Source organism: Theropithecus gelada, chromosome 12 (genome assembly GCF_003255815.1).
Source record: "Theropithecus gelada isolate Dixy chromosome 12, Tgel_1.0, whole genome shotgun sequence".
NCBI classification, from domain to species: Eukaryota; Metazoa; Chordata; class Mammalia; order Primates; family Cercopithecidae; genus Theropithecus; species Theropithecus gelada.
This window is the reverse complement of record NC_037680.1, coordinates 48069580-48093043: the sequence shown is the minus strand read 5'-3', so window position 1 is coordinate 48093043 and position 23464 is coordinate 48069580. Positions and strand designations below refer to the sequence as shown.

Here is a 23464-nt window from a genome sequence, read left to right as displayed (position 1 = left end):
GTTTGTTTAAACAGAAAAATCTAAATCCATTAATATCACTATTTTTAATATAAAATAATTAGCATAAAACCGGTTGACTAGTACTAATTAAATGTGACGGTCAAAATATTATTAACAAAAAAAAGTTTTTTTCTCCCAATGTCCAACAGAGAATTTCTACACCATTTTAGATTTTAAAATGTTAGGATTAACTTGACACAACTATTTAGAGGCCCTTTAAAGTATCAACAGTATTTGGGCACTGAATGCATTCTATCATTAAAATATTAAAAGGAAAATTACTGTACCTAGATCCCACGGCGCCATCTCCAGAGTCTTGGCTTCCAGCTTCACTTGGAGTGCTCACAGATTTGGAGGATGGAGACATAGGAGGAGGGACTAAATAGTGAAATAGACAGGTATCCGCTGTTACTACACGGAGAGGTTGCTCAGCTTATGACGTTTCAAAAATAATTTAACATGAATCAATTAACAAAAAAGAAAAAAACAATGGCAAACCAAAAATCAAAAATATATGAATGAAAATGAACAGCAGAAAGAAAGGGGAAAAGACAAAAAGTTAACAACGCATGCTGAAGATTCATGCAATTTTTCTGGCAAAATGCATTTGAGCTTTATAATTTTTTTTAAAAGGCAAGATTATAATGGAAGGATGCATCTTCATCTCATTCACCACCAAATGTGGCCACTAATTTTCAAAGGAGAGCATTCCTTCTCCCCTTTAAAACTTTTCACTTTTAATATCACCAGATTATAAATATTATTTACAATTGCTGCCAAAATTCAACTCTGAAATATGTTTCTTAAGTTATTTGATCTCTGGTTTCTCAAGATTTTAAAATATTAACTTTTGTCTAATAATTTTTTCCTTCAAAAAGTAATGTTTAAAATTATTTCAGTCCCCCCAAACCCCCCAAAAAGATGTCAGTTTAGAGAAACGCCTGCAGCTAAAGGAATGGCTCCTTTAAAACGTTCATTAGTTTCCAGCAATTTGGGTGAAAAATGCAAACAGGCCATAAAACAGCATGCCTTCTCGACATTATGCATAACATAAAGTGACACATGCAAATAAACAAGGCAAGACTTATGGGAACTTCCTTACCCCAGTATTCAGAAAAAACTGAAGTGTACAGACAAAGATACAGACACCCAAAATATTCTTAATCCCTTCTTATAGAAAAATACACATTTTTCATAGTATATAAAATAAACAGCAAGTGCTTTCCCCTAGATCCTCAACTTTTAACATTATATAACAACAGCTGAACGTGCACATTTCATGCTATGACATTTGTAAAACTTTTTGATTACCGTTGCAGGGAGTATAGGAGGATCATCACTGCCATCTTCTGGTTAAATATTACCATAAATGTCCCCAATCCCAAGTATCTTTTCAAAATAATTTTTCAGTGTATGATATTAAGTGACTAATACAGTTTATGTTGAGCTGAAAGCCCTTCTTTTAATAGTCTACTGAAAAGAAGGCAAGTTCCTAGTTATAGAGGAACTAAAGAAATAAGTATTTAATTAAAAGTCTGTGTTTTTTAGGATAGTCATATCCATTGAACCTTAAAATTAGGTCTAAATGTTTATACACGCTGCAGTAAAAACAGTGGGTTTGGTAATGTAACGGAATGTATAATATATTATGATGACTTGCATCTTAAACATAGGTATAAAACTGATCATCCTTATTTTTTCAATGGCAAATTCTAATTGACACCAATAAGATTAGAAGAAAAAAATCACAACTAGAATATTTCTTTCCTAAGATACAGTGACTAACTGCTTAAATTTCAAAGGACTATAAAAACATAATGTTTCTAATATTGTGATTAAATCTGTCAGAAAAAAACTATAAGACCAGATAGCTTCCTATAGTTTACATGTAGATGACACTCTGCTAGGTGCTGTATGTATAATTCAAAGTAGCTAAAAATGATTTTTATCTAAAGTAGAAGAATATTAATGTCCCTTAATTTATCTTAGGTTACATTTCCTCATCTTTTTGTCCATCTTTCACTGTGAGGCTTCCCCTAGTCTAAGTCCCAACTGATATAGGAATAGAGTAATACTTAACAGTTGTTTGCCTACTGTGCTGTAAACACAAATAAATGTTTATTAAATTATAGTGAGGCACCACAATGTTTTCAAGATTTTTAAAGAAAAAATTTTGTACGCTTTAAATTACATACTTAATTTCATACTCAGAAAAACAATTTTTCCAAGTGTACATATCAGAGGGGTTGAAGGAAAATTAGTAAAATTCCCATCAATCTATTTGTGATGAACTAGAGAATTCTTTTTCAGTTTAACATGCTTTTCCCCCTTTCTGATGATTTCAAGTACCAATGACTCCACTGAACAAGTTCAACAGTATTTCACTTGGTTAAAGACTACATTTTTAAAAAACGTTAATCAAAATTCTTTACAGAAACAGGCTAAATACTAATTATACAGACATAAATAGATACATTAACATAGCCAGTTCTGAAATAAAAGTTTCAGAAATAAAAAATAAATCCAAAGGGTGATGCTACCATACTATCACAGTTTCTTAGCCAAACAAAGGCAAAATAAATCAGTGACTTCAAATTTGTAATTATATAAATATCTCCATCCCAGAACTATCTTCTTTTACCAAAAGAGAGTTTCAAGCCAAATGATGGAAAAGACTCTATAAAGGACTCTTAGCTATTATCTGAGCCACAGCTACATCTTGCAATAATAAATAATGTATACCACAGAAGGGACAATCCTAGAAAGAAATTACTATCATTACAAAACGAGGAAAATTAATTTTTAAAAAGGGGAATGATAGTGTTATTTGGTGACTGCTACATTTTAACCCAACTAGTCTAGAAAAATCAAAGAATACTATAATTACACAATAAGGCAAATACCACTATATTCCCAGACTTCAATAAACCCCTGAGAACAAATGAATGCATGCATTCGGGAGGCAAAAACAAAACAGAAACACTAATCAACTCATAGGTTCTCAAACGTAAGAAAAGACTCGCTTCTGAAACTCATTTTTAAGGACGATTTTTAAGTCTAATCAGCCTTGAAAATAACATAAACCATTAATAATTTTTACCAAGTATATATGATCTGCTTAGTAAGAACAGTGATTCAATCAGATTACCTTTACTCCACAGTTCTGTATATAAAACAGTCTAAAACAGGCTTTAAACGGTATAAAATAAAGGAATTAATATAAACACAGGTGAGTATGTTAATGAATTTCATCTTCTTAGAAGTTTCAAGCACAGATACCTGTTTTCTTTGACAACCACTGCAGAAGAAAAAAAAAAATGCTAAACCATGGCAGTCACTGATCATGTAAGTAACGTGAAAAAGACTGTACCTCTGTACCTCTTTAACTCTCCAGGACAAAAAGCCAATCAAGAAAGCCTTTCCTGCCAGCTTAGACCTTGGCCTTCCAAGGATATAAAATTAACACTGCTGGCTTTTGGCCTGTGAAGAAACAACTAGAATATTTTTAGACCACAAAGGACCTGGGAATGCACCTAGATTTAGAATTAGCATTAAGTCTGGGTCAACCACTCAGAACTACACAGAAGTCTCAAGGGTAAAGGATAGCACATAGCTGAATTATTTTTCAAGTAGAAGAAAGCCTCTGGCAAGAAGGGGTTTTTATCAGGAAGAAAGACCTGGAAAAGCTAGACAGCCAAGTAAGGTGAATGTAGGGATTGGAAGTGTTGGTAGAAGACAGTGAAATGCAAGGAGTGAGATTTTGGGATGCATGTAACCCAGAGTTGTGAAGTCTCTTCTAAGCTCATCAATGATACTCAGTACTCAAACATAGCCCACGTTACAATAATGCCCCCTTCTGGACACAAGTGTTCTTAGTGTGGATTATTAAAATTTAAATAACTATTTTTCATACCTTACTTTTTTTTTTTGACCTTCTGAAAGATGTTACTTTAAACCTTAACTCTCTGAAATATTAATTTATCCCTTCCCCTTGCTCCTTCTCTTCATAATGAGGTTTAAATATCCTCTACTAATCTCTCTTAAGTGTTTCATTTCCTTTATTCTCCTTTTCAATGTGATTCAGAGCATTACATTAAAAAAAAAAAAAAAGAAAGAAGTGAAAATAAAATTTTAGCCCGGGTGTGGTGTGTCATGCCTATAATCTCAGCACTTTGGGGGACTGAGGCAAAAGGATTCCTTGATCCTAGAAATTCGAAACAAGCCTGGCCAGCATAACAAGACTCTGTCTCTCAAAAAATTAGCTGGGCATGGTGGTGCATGGCTGTAGTCCCAGCTACTCAGTAGGCTGAGGCGAGAGGACTGCTTGAGCCCAGGAGGTCAAGGCTGCAGTGAGCCATAACTGCACCACTGTATTCCAGCCCGGGTAACAGAGTGAGGCCCTGTCTCAAAAAATAATTAAATTAAATTAAAATACAATGTAGTTGTTGACCTAAAGCAGAATGGCTTTAATTCGCCCTTACCAGGTGGTAAGACATATATGACCTAGAAATAATGGAACAAAAATTTAGGTGTCTAGCCTGTGCTGGTACCAGGGGTAAAAATATAAGTAATATATTCTGCTTGCTCTCAAGAATCTCTAACAAAAGTAGTCAAGTTATCAAGTAATTAAGAATCTACCAGTAGGAAGGGATGGTGACTGATGCCTGTAATCCCAGCATCTTGGAAGGTCAAGGCAGGAGGATCGCTTAAAGCCAGGAGTTTGATATCAGCCTGCACAACATGGTGAGTCCCCATCTCTACAAAAATAAAAAAAATTAGGTGGCTATGATAGAGTGAGCCTGTAGTTCAAGCTACTCGTGAGGCTGAGGTGAAAGGATTGCTTGAGCCTGGAGGCAGAAGCTGTGGTTTGTGCCACTGTACTCCAGCCTGAACAACAGAGTGCGATTCTGTTAAAAAAAACAAAAACAAAAACAAAAACAAAAAACTACCAGCAAAGAAAAGTTATGAGAGGTTTGATTAGCTGTATCTCTTTTTTCTTTAAACAAATTCTTTTTAGTAGGAAAAAAAAATCCACTTTAGGAAAACAATAGATTGATTTTTAAAAAATAAACCCAGTGTTTTTATACTACTATAATTTAAAAATATTTAATAAATACTCAAGGAGTACATTCTATATTGAAAATAACAACAAGTATCCATCCTGAGTTATGATACAAAATAGATTTTTTACTGTGGTTTACTGTCAAAAAAGGTTTGAAAGCCATTGCCTTCATCCGTATCCTGTATTTTTCAGGCCAAATTATAAATAAGTACTGGACTTGTAGGCATATGTTTTAAGGATTATGACATGCACTTAGCCTAATTTTCTAAAGGTAATGAGATCTTCAGAAAGCCTTTAACCCGTCACAGATTCCATTATAATGGTAAATCTGCCAACAAGAAAGGGAAAAATCGTTTAGAAATAAGAACCTCAAAGAAAGGAAAAGATGTCTGTAGATCTAACTTGGAAACTTAAACTCTTACATCTAAACACAGTGTTAACCTTTTCTGGGAAGGAATAGTCAACACTGTTTACAGCTATTTGAGGAAACTTGTAATTCGATTGTTAATCAGCTCAAGCTGCTTTGATAAACACAATCTCACATGCCTTCACATTATTGAAAAGTTCAAATCGATATCATAAGCTAAATAAATTAAAGCAATGACATTTGAATTGTTTTTCAAAGCATATTTATTTACTGCTCCCTGCAATGTTGTATCCTCACCAGAATTGAGTCTCCACTCTTAATTACTGACACCTAAAAACTCTGAAGTTAAATAGTTCACAATAGATAAGCTAATATTTAATCAAGAGGAAGATACTATTCCACTCCACTGAGAAAAACCTTGGTTGAAAATTATGCCAGAAAATATATTCTGCAAAAAAATACATTTTATTAATAATCTATTTATAAAATGACTGGAAATAAAATATGCTACCTTCCCCACTGTCTTGCAACTAATCCAAATATTCAACTAAGTTTAAATCACATATAAAATGTTCTTCAAAACCTTTCTATAGCCAATCATGTTCACTAAGGACATTTTTATTTTAAAAAGCAGCTACTTACTAAATTATCTCTCCATGGCTTAATTTAATAATAACATTAAACTAACAGTATGAGGTTTAGTGATATCTTTCTTCCTTCTCCCTTTCTCTCTCATATCTACACTCATAAATAACAAAAAAAAGTTGGCATAAAGAAACAAGGGGCTGGGTGAAGTGGTTCACGCCTGTAATCCCAGCACTTTGGGAGGACCAGGTGGGCAGATCCTTTGAGGTCAGGAGTTCGAGACTAGCTTGGCCAACATGGTGAAACCCTGTCTCTACCCAAAATACAAAAATTAGCTGGGCTTGGTGGAAGATGCCTGTAATCCCAGCTACTCAGGTGGCTGAGGCAGGGGAATCGCTTGAACCTGGGAGGCGGAGATCGTACCATTGTACTCCAGCCTGGGAGACAGAGCAAGACTCGGTCTCCAAAAAAAAGAAAAATAGCAAGGGAATGATCTCTTCTAAAGTTTACAGTCTAAACACGCCCATTCAAGATGAATATAAAAATAAAATACTAATACTACAATATTTACCCCCAGCAAAAAGCTTTTTTTTGAGTTCTAATTGATTAAGATAAAATCAGTTTGTTATTGGCTACAAATGGTTTATCAAGACATATTTTTTATCTTAACCAACTTTTCTCAGAGTCAACTCTCAAAAATCAGAGTCACCTAAGAGAAGCTATAAAACTAGGATAATTGGCTAGGCACGGTGGCTCACGCCTATAATCCCAGCACTTTGGGAGGCCGAGGTACACGGATCACGAGGTCAGGAGATCGAGACCATCCTGGCTAACACAGTGAAACCCCATCTCTACTAAAAATACAAAAAACTAGCCGGGCGTGGTGGCGGGCACCTGTAGTCCCAGCTACTTGGGAGGCTGAGGCAGGAGAATGGCGTGAACCCGGGAGGCAGAGCTTGCAGTGAGCCGAGATCGCGCCACTGCACTCCAGCCTGGGTGACACAGTAAGACTCCGTCTCAAAAAAACAAACAAACAAAGTAGGATAATTGAAAGCTGGTTATAGCTACGATTAAACAAGTCAGTCTTACAGTAGTTTGGTTTAATGACCCATCTAAGACACTACCCTGCTTAAAACTCTATGAAAATGCCTTTCATCACCTATAAGGCTACAATTTTTTAAAATGTTGAAATCTCTCAGAAAATCCCTCAAAAATTTGTGACTTTGATTTATGGGTAAATTCTCTGTGAATGTGGGCTGGACTTAGTGTTTCTCTTCTAATGGACAGAATGTGGCAAAGGTGATGCTTTGTGACTTCCAAATCTGAGTCATAAAAAGGACAGTTTTCTTCTAACTCTCTTTTTCTCTTGGACTGTTCACTCTGGGAGAACCCAGCCAACATGCTACAAGGATACTCCAGTAGATCTGTGGAGTGGCCCACAAGGATGGCAACTCAGCTGTCCCGCTAGCAACCAACACCAACTTGCCAGCCATGTGAATGAACCACCATGAAAGCAAGTTCTCAAGCCTCCGTCTAGACTTGAGATCACTAAAGCTCTAATTGAAATATTGACTTTGACCCAATGAGAAAACCTGAGCCAGAACCACCTAGCTAAGCTGCTACCAAATTCTTGACCAGCAGAAACTATGAGAGATAATAAATGTTTATTGTTATTTTGGGGAGAAAAAACAGATATAAGAAGAAATAGAAAATCTGAAGAGACTATAACTATTTAAACAACTTGAGCAGTTAGGGAGGCCAAGGCAGGAGGATCACTTGAGGCCAGGAGTTTGAAACCAGCCTGGGTAAAATAGCAAGACCCCATCTCTACAAAAAATATTTTTTAAACTAGCCAGGCATGGTGATACCTGCCTGTAGTCCCAGCTACTTAGGAGGTTAGGCAGGAGAAGGACTTGAGCCCACGAGTTTGAAGCCACAGTGAGTTGAGATCACACCACTGCACTCCAGTCCGGGCCACAGACTGAGACCCTGTCTCTAAACTGCACCCCCACCCACTGCCACACACACACACACACACACACACACACACTCCAAATGAATAACCCCTGCTCTCTACTCTCTGTAGAAAAAAGTCATAATCCAAGGCAGTTCTACAATGGAAATCTATCGAGTTTTTAAGAAACAGGCATCTTTTATAAATTATTCTACAAAATAGCAAAAACAAAAACTGACCAATTTATTTTAAAACCATAACCATGATGAAACATGAACATGGACAGTACAAGAAAATCAAAGGCAAACTTCATTCATTAGTACATATACAAAAAACCCTCAATAAAGTATTAGCTAATCTTTTTTCTTTTTCTCTTGAGACGGAGTCTCGCTCTGTGGCCCAGGCTGGAGTGCAGTGGCGCCATCTCTGCTCACTGCAAGCTCCGCCTCCCGGGTTCACACCATTCTTCTGCCTCAGCCTCCCGAGTAGCTGGGACTACAGGTGCCCGCCACCACGCCCGGCTAATTTTTTATAGTTTTAGTAGAGACGGGGTTTCACCATTAGCCAGGATGGTCTCGATCTCTTGACCTCGTGATCCGCCTGCCTCGGCCTCCCAAAGTGCTGGGATTACAGGCGTGAGCCACCGCACCTAGCCTGTGAGACCCTGTTTCTACTAAAAATACAAAAATTAGCTGGATGTGGTGGCAGCACATTCCTGTAGTCCCAGCTACTCGGGTGGTTAAGGTGGGAGAATTGCTTGAGCCTGGGAGGGGCGGAGGTTGCAGGGAGCCAAAACCACACCACTGCACTCCAGCATGGGTGACAAAGTGAAACTCTGTCTCAAAAAAATAAATAAAAAAGATAAAATACATGCGAAACTCATCTGCCACGCCTGGAGGTGACCATTAGTAACTAAAGCAAAAAAGTAAACATGTCTCCTGCTTTTCTACCATTTAGGGTAACCAAAAAGCCCTAGTTATTGAGGAAACGCTCCCCTTTACAGAAGAACTTTAGCCAATAAAGGTAGAACAAATGGCAGAATTACAAAAACAATGTTGCAACTCCTAATTAAATAACTTAGATGAGGATCGTCAGTAAGTATTAACACCATCAGATAAAAGGCTGATAAAGAAATGAATAGTCACATAGTGCCCAAGTATCACCCTCAGATATTACCTATTAGTCACAAGGGGGTAATTATGATGGAGAGATCAGCTTATCACAATTGTAACCCAATAATGAAGCTCAGCATCGCTCAATAGCCAGAGAGATGTGCTACTGATGAGATACAATATGAAGGACACAACATCACTTATGAGATTTTCTTGCCAAAAAAGTTCAGCCTAAAGTGAATCAAGCTTATTTTCTTTTCTTTTTTTTGAGATAGGGTCTTGCTGTGTCTCCCAGGCTGGAGTTGAGTAGTGCGATCACGGCCAGCACCTCAACCCTGCAAACTCAATTGATCCTCCCACCTCAACCTCCACAGTAGCTGGGACTATAGGTGCCTGCTATCATGCCTGGCTAATTTTTTTTTTTTTTTTGTAGAGACAGGGTCTTGCCCACGCTGGTCTTGAACTCCTGGGCTTAAGCGATCCACCCACCTCAGCCTCCCAAAGCAATGGAATGACAGGTGTGAACCACCACGCACAGTTCGAATTAGATCAAAATCAAGCTTTTTAATCTAACTTCCAGTTCAAAGAAAATATAAGGGATAAAAGCTAAATGTGAGAATGCCATCAGACAAACCCAGGAGGGGAGACAGTCTACAAACCAATTGGCCCACCCACTTCAACAAGTAGATATCATGAGGCAAAAAGTAGTATGTGTGTGGAGAATATTCTAGATTTTTTAAAATTAGGAAGGGTATAGTGGCTCATGCCTATAATCCCAGCACCTTGCGAGGCCAAGGCAGAAGGATCGCTTGAGCCCAGGAGTTCAAGGCCAGCCCTGGCAGCACAGTGAGACCCCATCTCTACCAAAAAAAAAAAAAAAAATTAGTTGGGCATGGTGGTGTGCACCTATGGTCCCAGCTACTTAGGAGGCTGAGGTGAGAGGATCACTTGAGCCTGGGAGGTTGAGGCTATAGCAAGACATGGTTGCACCATTGCATTCCAGCCTAGGTGACAGAGCAAGACCTTGTCTCAAAAAATAGTAATAAAAATTCAAAAAATAAAAACATATAGCAACACAATGTATGTATGGTATAGCAACACTTTGGAGGGAAACAAACCAAATTTCTTGAGGGGAAGAAAAATGTTTGTGAACCTAGGACTATTTTGTAAAAGGAACACAGGGGGTGATTTTCTATACCAGATATTAGAATATAACACAAAGGTACAGTAATTAAAACTGGGTTGTGTAGAATCAAACAAATAGATCCATAGTGAAAATAGAGCCCAGAAATATATGGGAATTTACTGTATGACAAAGTTGGCATCAGACTTCAGTGGGGCGGGAAAGATAGACTAATAAATGGCATTGAGAAAATTAGCTAACTATACAGAGAAAAATTAGGTTGGATCCCTACCTCATATTTTTAAAAATATAACCCAAATATCTACATATGAAGGGTACAACTATAAAATTAATATGAAAAACACAGAAAAATATATTTGCATCCACAACATAGGAAAGGATTTCTTTTTAAAAAGACCAAAAGCACACAAAAAAGGGTCATACAGGTTGAGTATCCCCTATCCAAAACGCTTGGGACCAAAGGTGATAGATTATTTTGGATTTTGCAATATTTGCATTATACCTAGCAGTTCAGTATCCTAACTTAAAAATCTGAAATCTGAAATTCTCTAATCAGTATTTCTTTTGAGTGTCATGTTGGTGCTTAAAATGTTTCAGATTTTGGGGCATTCTGAATGCTGAATTTTTGGATTAGGAATACTTAGCCTGTAATTGCTAGATTTGACCATATCAAAATGAAGGATTTGACCATACCAAAATAAAGGATTCTGTTCAATGAAGAATACTATAAACAGTTAACAGGTAACAGATTAGGAGAAGGGTTTTTTAAAAGACTAAAACAGACAGAAGTCCTCCCTAAAATATACAAAATACACAAAGAATGCCTACAAATCAGAAGATAAAGAACCTCAATTGTAGTAAATGGGGAGAAGGATATGAATATGCAATTCGCAGAAGGGAAAACTTGAATGGTTAAAAGATATATAAAGAGGTGGTCAATCTCACTGTAATCAGATAAATGTATATTAAAACATTTCGATGTACCACTTTATATTCAAGTTAGCAAAAATTAGAAAGCTGGATAACATCCAGTCATGACGTGAATATGGTAAAGCAGTTACTTTTTCAGGCACTGGTAATGGGAGGCTAAACTTTGTAGCCATTCTGGAGAGTGATATGCAGAACCTAATTAAGCTAAGTCTCATATACAATAACACAGCAAGTCAATTCTTGGGCATACACCCCAGAGAAAGTATTCCACAGTTCTCAAGGGAAAAAACACATACTTTCTGCAGTGTTGTTTATGATGGTAAGGCAAAGAGACAAAAGGAAACTGAGTGCATAGCACTGGGGGAATGGATAAGTAAAATGTGGTACATAATAGGATACAGTATATTAGAAATAAATACTAAATTTGTATATAGCAACATGGAATAAACAAAAGACATACAGCACTATGCCATTTATGTATATAAAGTGTGTATACACAGATATGTGAAACCTTGAAAAACAGAGGATAATCTGAAGGATGTATGTTAAAAATTCAAAAGTGGGCCAGGCATGGTGACTAACGCCTGTAATCCAAGCACGTTGGGAGGCCGAAGAGGGCAGATCACGAGGTCAGGAGTTCGAGACCCGCCTGGCCAACATGGTGAAAGCCCATCTATACTAAAGACATAAAAAATTAGCCAGGTGTGGTGGCATGTGCCTGTAATCCCAGCTACTCGGGAGGCTGAGGCAGGAGAATCGCTTGAACCCAGGAGGTGGAGGTTGCAGTGAACTGAGATCACGCCATTGGACTCCAGTCTGGGCGACAGGGCAAGACTCCATCTCAAAAATCAAAACAAAAAATGAAAAACAAACAAAAAAAACTGCAAAAGCGGGCACTTAATGCATTAGTGGGAATGAGAATGGAATTAGATATGAGAAATGAGGGACACATACACAAACCCTAAAGAATGGTCTTTCAAGAATTAATGATGGAGATGGGCCATTGATACAGTTTGGACATCCCCTCCAAATCTCTTGTTGAGATATAATCCCCAGTGTTGGAAGTGGGGTCTACTGGGAGTTGCTTGGGTCATGGGGGCGGACCCCTCATGGTTTCGTTTAAAACTGTGTGGCATCTTCCCCCACCTCTTCCTCTTGCTCACTGCATGAGACATGCTGACACCCCTTTGCGTTCTGCCATGATTGGAAGCTTCCCGAGGCCTCGTCAGAAGAAGTCAGCACCATGCTTCCTGTAAAGCTTGCAGAACCATGAGCCAATTAACCCTCTTTTCTTTTGTTTTGAGACGGTGTTTCACTCCTGTTGCCCAGGCTGGAACGCAATGGCCAGATCTCCGCTCACCACAACCTCTGCCTCCCGGGTTCAAGCAATTCTCCTGCCTCAGCCTCCCTAGTAGCTGGGATTATAGGCATGCGCCACCAAGCCCGGCTAATTTTGTATTTTTAGTAGAGATGGGGTTTCTCCGTGTTGCTCAGGCTAGTCTCGAACTCCCGACCTCAGGTGATCTGCCCACGTCAGCCTCCCAAAGTGCTGGGATTACAGGCGTGAGCCACCCTACCCGGCCACCTCTTTTCTTTATAAGTTAACCAATCTCAGTATTCCTTCATAGCAACACAAAGAACTAACCCAGCCATAAATTAGGAAATATGAACACTTTGGGGGTGGGCAGATCATGAGGCCAGGAGTTTGAGACAGCCTGGCCAATATGGTGAAACCCTGTCTCTACTAAAAGTACAAAAATTAGCCAGGCATGGTGGCGCAAGCCTGTAGTCCCAGCTACTCAGGAGGCTGAGGCAGAAGAATTGCTTGAACCCAGGAGGTGGCGGTTGCAGTGAGCTGAGATTGTGCCACTGCACTCCAGCCTGGGAGAGAAAGTGGGACTCAGTCTCAAAAAAAACAAAAAGAAAGAAAAAAAGAAATATGAACAAGTGAGTTCAGTGAAACTAAAGTCTTAAGAAGAACATAAAAGAAAAAAAACCCTATAGGAGAAAAACAAAAGCCAATGCACAGAAAAAAAAGGTAACTCAAACAAAGACTAACAAGCAACTTGGTTTAGTTACAAGAAAAAGTGTTCTGATTCATTTACTTTTAAAATTGCATATTCAACATAAGCTTATTGAATAAACACATAAAATTAATATACTTCAGTCTTCAAATTCTACAAGAAAAGAAAAGGAGCTGAAAGAAATAATTAAGCTGACCATAAGAGTAGCCAGCCTTTTCACCTTGAAACCTTTTAGAAATATCAGCTCTAAGGACAGTTATGTTGCAGTTTCACAACAAGCATAGAGCATTTACAATCTCCAGTATCTGTCCCCTGGACTAGATAAAATAAGCCCACAAACTAGCCCTAAAATGTTAGGTCTCTAAAGGATAAAGGCCATGTTAAACTAAACTACTATGTAACAGCACCCAGCAGAGAACTATTTTAAGTAAGCATTTGTTCCTGATATGTAACTAGATTGCCTGTGTACCTCTACTATTTCAGCTTTTTTCGTCTAGTACTGTTATCAAAATTAATAACCCAGAAAAATAGTAAGATTAAGTCAAATCACTGCCAAAATAAGCTACCAAAATTATCTCCCTTATTAGCAATGACAGCAGAAGGCTATAAGCTTATCCTTCCAATCCTGTACCTTTGAATATTAATATATTTTGCATACTAACAATATAATTTTGATTGTATCTCTCTCTAATCTCCAGAAAGGAATACAGAGTTCAGATCAGGAATCCCAGTTATCTTTGAGCTTAACACAGTATAGCACACAAAACTTGCTTAACAAATGTTTGTTGAAATAAATTACTGATTTAATAAGAGAAGTCAATTGGTAGTTCAGCATATGTTAATAATTACTCTTGCAGCTCTTTTGAACAAATAAAATAACCATGTACTAGCATATCTGGAAAAAAGACAATTCCAAATAAATTATAAGATTAATAATTTTAGAGACACAAGGAAAATATGTAAAATACATCAAGTCAACCCACTCAGTTATGTCTGAGCTGAACAGAATCTATGCCTATCTCTTATAAATGGATATATTCTTAACCTTACCAATGGGGGATTCTGGAGTTAGCCCCATGCTTTGAAGCAATGCTTCAGCTTCTCTTCTTTTTTTTTCAAGATCTGATTCTTCTTGCACAGGAGCAACAGCTTCCTTCTTCTGATCAGTCTAAAATTTTTAGGTTAAAAACTTACGTTTACATATAGTATGAAACATTTATTTGCAAAAATGTTTTAAATAATATGCTAACACTGTATACTTTTAAGGCATGAACTTAGTTTTGAGTACAGGTTAAGTTTTTTTATAGTCATTAAATGAAAATCATTCTCAACAAAGTTCTAGTAAATAACCTCCAAATGATATGTACTAAACTGCTCTATTTTATATGTAATCAAGGAGTTTCCACAAAAATTTTCCTAACAAATACACTCAAGAAGTACAGTCAACTTCAAATTATCTACAGTATGAAATTGCTGTCTATGGTTAGGAATAACAGACAATTTTCCCCAGGTGGCACAAAAGGTTAGATACAATATCACATACAATGAAAAAATTAAAGTGTAATTATTTAAGAGGTAACAAATTTTAAGTAAATGACAATATTTGTTGAAAAACAGTATCACAGACTTCTGTATAATGTCTTCATTTTATTTGGGATTGGGTTTTGTAAAATTAAGCTCACTTTTGCATAGCACAAAACATTTTGTTATGAAAATTTTTGCCAGCTTTTATCTCAGCCATTTATAGTTTTAGCACAATCTTCTGGTTAAACTAGATAAACCTCAATACTCTCAGATCATCCAAGACATCTCAAGTAAGATGTAAGCTTTCCCAGGAAAAGTTTTTTTATGTAAATCTCAAATCCCTATGCCAACTAGACAACTATTACTCAGACATTGTCTGGAGTGAATTTTGTTAGCCATAACATTCTATACCATTTTGACTTAAAAGTCATCAGAAAAATTAATCAAAATAACGAAACAGGTTGTAGTATCAAGCTGATGCTTCACTGTTGATAAAAATATATTAATAGACTCACAGTTTAATACCATTGTGTTATCTCTTATAACATTTTTATAAACTTTGTTTTCTCCCATTGGTCTGTGTGACTCAATAGTTTTATAAACTTTAAGTTAGGTGTAAATCATGCAATAGATATCCCTTAGAAGCCACTTTTGCCAGTTATGGCCATCATTAGAAAACAAAAATGAAATCCGCTCTCAGCACAGAAATGTTTAGGGTTATAAACATTTTTTTGGAATAGCTCTGCCAACCTGAATCATGCTTCTACCAGTCAGCTTTTAATCTAATAGCTAATGTAAAGCTCCAACCCTCTTATAATGTATCACAGAAAGGTGCAGAATAAACTAGCAAATTCTTCAATTACAGGCCTTTACAGCATCATAGTAAAGCTGCACATAAATTGTACCTTCAACTTTTCTAATACTTATTTTTCTCTTAGTCCCCAAGAGATAGTTCTGGCAGTCTTGGCTATTATTTATGCTATCATATATAAAAACTTGGTCCTAAAGACACACAGGAAAAAGTACCTTACGCTAGCTATTTAAAAGATATCTGCAGTAAAAGTACACAGATATGTCTAAAGAGTTTCCATAGGGATAAAAGTATATTTCAATGTAGGAACAAGTAAAATGTCTCCAGCTCACGGTCAATGTACATTTGCTGTATATAACGTGATGCATATTTCTGATACAAAAAAATCAAAAGAAGTACCTGGTCCACCTTTATGGTACCATCATACCTACTACTCGGTAAAAATATTTCAATGACTAACTCATAAGAGATAAGAACAAATCTCTTAGTCAATTAAATCATCTATTATGTATATTTTATTTGCCATTAATATTATCCATTCTTACAAATTAGCAGTTCAGACTAGCAAAATATTCAGATAAATTCAAAGTCCAAACTAAGTTATGATATATATATACCATATTTATGAGCTATTATAATATAGACCTCTTGGCTGAGTGTGGTGGCTCACGCCTGTAATCCCAACACTTTGGGAGGCTGAGGTAGGAGGACCGTTTGAGCTCAGCGGTTGGAGAGCAACCTAGGTAACATGGCCAAACCCCGTCTCTACAAAAAATACAAAAATTAGCCTAGCATAGTGACATGTGCCTGTAGTCCCAGCTACTCCAGAGGCTGAAGTGGAAGGATTACCTGAGTCAGGGGAGATTGAGGCTGCAGTGAGTTGTGATCACACCACTGCACTCCAGTCTGAGTGACACAGTGAGACGCTGTCTCAAAAAAAAAAAACTCCAAAACAAAATAAAATACAGATGCACCTTACTTTATAATAAATACACTCCTAGAAGACTAAATATGTAAACTGAACTTTTATAAATGAAATTTTAGAAATGCATCAATCTATATGAAATTGTTTTTAAAAATATTTTATCTGTTTTGTCATTTTCACATATCTTGCTTCTTTCAAGATTCACTTACAGTGCTATGTCTGCAGTCAGAACTGCCAGATTTTTAAGTATCCTGAAATTATTAGGTTTGTGCAAAAGTAACTGCAGTTTTTGCCATTACTTTTAACCACAATTACTTTTGCACCAATCTATATGTAAATACATAAATATGTGAAATAAAACACAATTACTTTATGTTGTTTATTTAAGAAAAAAATGAAACATACTTCTTTTTTTTTCCTTTCTTCTTCTTTTCTCTTCTTTTCCTCTCTGATTTGGGCCAGTCGCTGCTTCTTACGTTCCAACTCAGCCTTTAATTCACTTTTGTCTGACATGTTTGTGACCTTAGAAACATGTAATCGTTACATTAGTAAAAGCAGTACAGTTGAAAAAACTAGTGTTCCAAGAAGAGAACTGTCCCAAAAGGCCATATAGTTCAATGCTATCTCAAAAGAGCACAAAAATCTTACTTTTAAAATAATGGGGCTGGGCAGTAGCTTACTTTGGGAGGCTAAAGTGGGAGGACTGCTTTCAGGCCATGAGTTTGAGACCAGCCTGGGCAACACAGCAAGACCCCATCTCTACCAAAAAAAAAAAAAGGCAAGAAAAATAAAAAATTAGGGGGGCATGGTGGCATGTGCCTGTAGTCCCAACTACTTGGAAGGATTGCTGGAGCCCAGGAAGTCAAGGCTGCAGTGAGCCGTGATCATGCCAAAGCACTCCAGCTTAGGCAGCAGAGCGTCTCTAAAAAATAAACTTTTAAAAAATAAAATAAAGGAAGCATATATATTATTACTAAGACTTAAAAAATGTATAAACAAATATATATAATATACCTAGAGTAGAGCACAGTAGCTAGCCTATAGTAAGCACTTTAATGTTTGCATACACAATGTCTCAAAGTTTTTGATGACAATATAGTAGGTACCCAAGATAAAGGTCAAAACTGGCTCTTAAAACAGAGGACAAGGTTTGGCATTTAGAAGCTCTTAAGCTATATGACAGGGATCAAAACTATTACCAATTCTACTGCATTCATAGAAACTTGACAAAAAACAATAGGAAGTCAAACTGAAAATTTCTGTAAGTTCTAAAAGTGCTGTAGTAATACTAAAGACAAGCAAAATGCCAGAGTTACCATCATTAGCTATCAAATCAAATGACTTTGTATTTCTCCACAACAACACCTTACCTATATCTTGTGATGGCACTTTTAGTACAATTATTTGTGGACATACCTGAAATGTTCCCTATTAGATTGTAATGTACTTGAAATCAGGGACTGTTTTTTAGTTATTTTTGTCGCCTTCACAACATCCGGCAGAAGGATCTTAACATTACAATTGACACTGGCTAATGAATAATAGATAGGGTAGACAGAATTACAAACTGAGCTTCAAAAACCAATTGCATTAACACTACTTCAGATTGAGTTTTAGGAAGAAGCAATGAATTAGGATTTTTTTTTTTTTTAAAGTAGCCTAGCAGCTGAGCGTAAGGCAGGAGCCAGGAACTCGTTACCTTTTCCACAGGATTGACTTATTGCCTAATGATCAATCTCTTTCAATGTCCCTGTACAAGTGAAGTATTAAATGCTTTAGATCAAGAAAACTAGGAGAATAACCTCTGACAGTTTTGTATTCCCAGAGGTTAGGGAAAATCTCTTAAAAAGCACAATTGTTAAATCTGAATAAAGGTAAGTCAGTCAAGAGGAGAAATTCACCTACTAACAAATGGATAAAGCAAATTTCAGCTACTAAACTCCATTAAGACTGGCAAGCGAATTGACAATTTTCAAGCATACGAAAAGGATGAAAAGTTGACATGGCAGACCCTGAAATACATACACAGTATTTGTTTGAACAAACTAAAAGCAAGTGACCGTGTTTCTTATTCCACCCTTTCTACACCTCTAAACAGCTCCATCCAAACGGCTGGTGAAGAGAACTTCCATACGTAACCGTATGCTACGCTAGGCATATTATGCTTTGCTCAACGTCAACTGTAAAATAGATATACCAACACTAATTGATATTAAAACAAGCGCATTTTTAGTTAAAGCCCAACAACAAAGTCTTGACCAGCTGAACTATAGCTGACCAATCCTCTCATCCTCACAGAAGCCAGAGCCTTCCTCCATGACTGACATGTTCACGTTCTTAAAACTCAAGAGAAGAGAGACTCTAGAGTTTTGTGCTAGAACCTCCGTGTTCGGGGACTTTCCATCACACTTAAGGTGAGAGGAGACCCTATCAAGGAAAGTAGAGATGGCCTTAATTTGTAAAATGGGGCAAGGCGAAAAGGAATCACCTTCTCCCCTGGGGTCACCGCCAGGAGGGCGCGGTCCAGGGCAGGGAGTCCAGGAGAAGCCAGTGGGCGCCGGAGAAGCCTCAAGGCTCCCCAGGCCGCCTCTGGAGGGTCGAGAAGGGAAAGGAGTGGACTCCTCTCGCCGCGCCGCCCTGAGTCACCGCACCCGGGTCTCCCCGCCTTTCCTCCCCAAAGCCGGGCCGGGCGGGGCTGTCAGCAGGAACTACCAAGCCGCCCTTCGAATTGCGACGTGGAACACAGGCGGGGAGGCCTTGAGGGATCAACAGTCAACCCACCTGCCAGGTGACTGGATGAGGAAGAAACCTCCCGCTTGCAACTTCCCGGTAACGTCTCTCGCCTAAGCCCCCAACACCAACTGTAGCCACCACCAGCTCCGCAGCTTTCCAAAGCACACAAAGAGGGATGGGCGGCGGCTGCTACGGCGAGAGCTTAGGGACAAATATCCTCACCAGAACGAGGTCGCTCCCAGAAATAAAAGGTGGGGCCCTGCTACGAGGAATTATAGCTCCTCCGTGACTTACCTGTCGTAAAGCAGAAGCCGGTAGATAAAACAAAGAACCCAGCAAACCCAGGGGCCTTAAGTATTTCCGCTTTGCCAAAAACTGGAAAACTACGCCTAATATCCTCGGGCCAGGAATCCAACTACCACCCTTGCCTTACAAACTGACACGACCGGGAAGAACTACAAGCCCCGGCAACAAGGAAAATCTGCGTGCGGCGAGCAGTGCATTCTGGGAATTGCAGTCGCTGGGCGTTGCAAGGTGTGCTGGGACATGTAGTGTGTCCCCTCCTTTAGGTTTCCAACTCTAAGGCCTTCTTCCGTTGAGAAGCTTCTCTGTATTCTCGTCTGTTGATCCGTGCGCACAGTGTAGTATGTGTTGTGGTGTAAGATCTTTGACCCAACATTGGCGGAATTTTAAGAAGGGCTATTTTCCAGTCGTGAACCTGTGAATCACACTGCTGCACATTTGGTGAAGACACGAAGTAGACTTTTTAGGATGTAAAACATATATATATGTACATGCGTATGTAAGTTTTAGGGAAAAAATGTCTTATAGAGGCTTCATGTGGCATCTTAGGCAAAATCTAAATAAAAATATGTCAACCGACATAGCAAATAATTCTTCAGTATTTTGTTGCAGTGTGGTAGCATTTTGGTTTTCTCTCAAAGAATTTTAGGAGATAAAGCATTTTGTACTATTAGACTCTCAAACCAAGCTAGAATGTTTTCCACAGTTAGATTTTTAACATACAAAGAAAAGTTACTGGAACATGAATTTACCAGCAATGTATGCGTTGATACACCTTTTTAAAGTTTAAATAATTTAAAGCATTATTTGGCAGGAGTTAAAGCTAACATCAAGGCAATATCTTTCTTATGTTATAGAAAACTGATTGTTCTAGTAGTTCTAGATATTGCCCAAGTCTAGAATGAACCTTTATGATTCAAATTCCAAGTCATTGGGTTTGTGGTCTTTTTCTTACCTTTTTCTGTATTATCTGTGGTTTTTCATATAGAAAAAAAATCCTAAAAATGAATTTGAGAAAGAAAATCCTTGGCTTTCCACGGCTTTTCCCAATAACCTAACATTCAAAGAGCTTTATAGCTATGTTATTTTCTTACTTCTTTCCTAATATTTAGTTTTCATTTATTAATTTGAAAAAACTATATTATTGATTGCCTACCATATGCCAGGAATGGTGATGGGTGCTGTATTAAGAGCTAAAATGGACCAGGCGCGGATGTAATCCCACACTTTGGGAGGCCGAGGCAGGCAGATCACCTGAACTCAGGAGTTAGAGACCAGCCTGGGCAACATGGTGAAACCCCGTCTCTACAAAAAATAAAAAAATTAGCAGGGTGTGTGGCGTGTGCCTGTAGTCCCAGCTACTCACGAGGCTGAGGCAGGAGGATGGCTTGCGCCTAGGAGGCGGAAGTTACAGTGAGCTGAGATCGCACAATTGCATTCCAGCCTGGAAGACAGAGCAAGACCCTGCCTCAAAAAAACAAAACAACAACAACAACAACAACAAAACTGCGCATCCTTCTTCTCAAGGGAGAAAGACAGGACACTCATTCAACTGATTATGGATGGCGTCTGACTGATAGTTTAACTTACGATTTTTTTTTTTTCTCATTACGATGGGCTTATTAGAGTAAAATGCATTTTCAACATATATTTTCGACTTAAAATGGGTTTATCAGGACATAACTCAAGGCGCATCTCTATAATTATGGGATTAGGTAAGGAAGTCATAGAAACACCTGGAAAAACTTTTCAGGAAACTTCTGGAAGGAGGTGATTCTAGAGCTAAGTCTTTGATTCTCAGAGGCTGTGTAGAAGAAGTTAGCCAAGCAGATTCAGAAAGGTACCTTGGGAAGAGAAAAAAATATGGACAAAGGACAGAAGTGTGAGAGCATAGAATGCTGGTGAATCTGGAAATAATTCACAGTGGCCATAGGCTAAGACAGGAACTGGGGAATGAAGCCATAAGCAGGGGCAAAGTCGCACATCCCAGTTTAGATTTAGTCCTACAGATTATGTAAATCCACTGATAGATTTTAAGCGGGTGCATGGTGTGATAAGGTTTGCATTTTAGGTAGCTGACCTTTCAAAGTAGTCTGGAGAAAGACTAACATGCTGGTTATTTTCTTTGCCCCCCAGATTCATTTCCTGCCCTTCTCTGTTAAGCTCTATGCCTCTGAGGGTTGACCTCAGTTTCTTTAAGGACTGCCTTGTGATTGGACATAAAGAAGGCCAAGGCAAGGCTATCAGAAGGTGGGTAGAAAGGGAAATTGGGGCGTCTCTTCCTTGCTCCTTCCTTCTTTGAGTGTCACATGTCCGGCAACAGCTTCATTCCTTCATGACTATAGTAGCTGCCAGATGGCTCTTTCTCCATGGCTCTAGTTTTCGCCGGGCTCTCTGGTGATTTTATGTTCTCCTTTTATCTCTTGAACACCTCCTCTGTAGCTAGTCTCTGAGTGCCTCATCATCTCTTGTTTGTTCCCTTACTACCTGCTCACCCCTCTGTAACTCGTCCTTTCATTAAAGTATTTTCATATGAACTATCTTGTGAATTCTGTTTCTTGTTGAGACCCTTATTGATACAGCTTGCCTAGAGGGATGAGAGGTGGAGAAAAGAGGTAAGGTAGAGACTGGAAGCAGGGAATGCAACTGGAAGACTTTTGGGTAGAGCCAGCATTTATAAATGCATGAACTAATGCATCATCAGTGAGAATTAAGAAAAGCAGATGGATTGGAGAGATGTTAAGATTATGTGAGACTTCTACAGCAGTAAAACAGACTAGATACCCCTTCCCACTGAAAACCACTAAATATGCTGACTGGATAATATAGCTTGTAGGTTGGTACAGTGGCTCTTGCCTGTAATCCCAGCACTTTGGGAGGCCAAGGTGGAAGGATCACTTGAGCGCAGGAGTTTGAGACCAGACTAGGCAAGATGACAAAACCCCATTTCTATAAAAAATTTAAAAATTAGGTATGATGGCACTCACTTGTAGGCCCAGCGACTTGGGAGGCTGAGGGCAGGAGGATTGCTTGAATCCAGGCATTTGAGGCTGCAGTGAGCTATAATCACACCATTGCACTCCAGCCTGGGTGACAGAGTGACATCCTGTTGCTTAAACAAATAAAATTTTAAAAAATGTTTTAAGATATAAAATATGTAACTAAAAAACCCCCATGTTTTTGTTGTTTTATTTTTAACACTTTTTTGAAGAAACCCATTATCAGCACCGATTAGAAAGACTGTACCCTGGACATTACATAGTTCAAACCACTATGTCTTCCTACTTTTTAAGTTGGAAGGGCTGGGGAGGAATCCTAATAAGCGTATGTGCTGCAGGGTGTTTTCGAAAGGGAGAATTTGCATTTTAAAAATTCTTATAATGGTTTGTATTAGAGGGTAGAAATATATACAGATGAATTTGTTGAACAAATTCATATCTGGATTTACATTTGAGTTCAATATGCCAATGTTTGCAAAATTTTAATACAATTAATATATTGACATAATGCAGGATTTCATTTATATAGAATGCAAATCAGGTAAAACTAATGAAATGTCAGAATAGTGGCTATTGAGGTATAGGGGTATTGATGGCAAGAGACATGGGGAGGCTTTTTTTCATTTCTTCATCTGGTGGGGGTTACACACATTTACATATCTATAAAACATTCATCGACCTCTACCCTCAACATGGGTCCTTTTTATTGTATGTATGTTATATTAAAAAAATAGTTAAGAAAAAAGTAGCTATTAAACCATGGGACTTAAACAAATGTATAAAACATCAAAAAGATGTAGCAAACACCAAATTGGAAGAGAAAGGAATTTGAAGGGGTTAAAAATGTATTCTGCTACCCAGCAGTTCAGGCATCTCAAAATATTCCAGGAACTCTAGTACGTCCCAAGTAATCAGCTAGAGCATCTGTAGCCATTTGTTGATAACCTTGTTATATACATCCTCATCATACAAGTTTTTAATGAAATTATGT

At 38.0% G+C, this 23464-nt stretch overlaps 1 protein-coding gene across 11 annotated transcripts in view; it reads right to left on the bottom strand.

Annotated features, from left to right (window-relative positions):
• Positions 1–20044, bottom strand: part of DYNC1I2 (dynein cytoplasmic 1 intermediate chain 2) — a 59959-nt gene extending 39915 nt beyond the window's left edge. For 2 of the 11 annotated variants that reach the window (XM_025405302.1, XM_025405306.1), the window contains exons 1-4: positions 19466–19684; positions 16844–16960; positions 14229–14346; positions 288–378 (exon numbers count right to left, since the gene is read on the bottom strand). In XM_025405302.1, coding sequence (XP_025261087.1) covers positions 288–378; positions 14229–14346; positions 16844–16951 — 317 coding nt within the window. In that variant the 5' untranslated portion in view covers positions 16952–16960; positions 19466–19684. Of the gene's footprint in view, positions 1–287; positions 433–1102; positions 1121–14228; positions 14347–16843; positions 16961–18926; positions 19082–19219; positions 19422–19465 lie in introns of those variants that run through there. The other 9 variants (XM_025405300.1, XM_025405305.1, XM_025405298.1 and 6 more) reach the window with 8 other exon arrangements.
• Positions 20045–23464: the final 3420 nt, after the last annotated feature.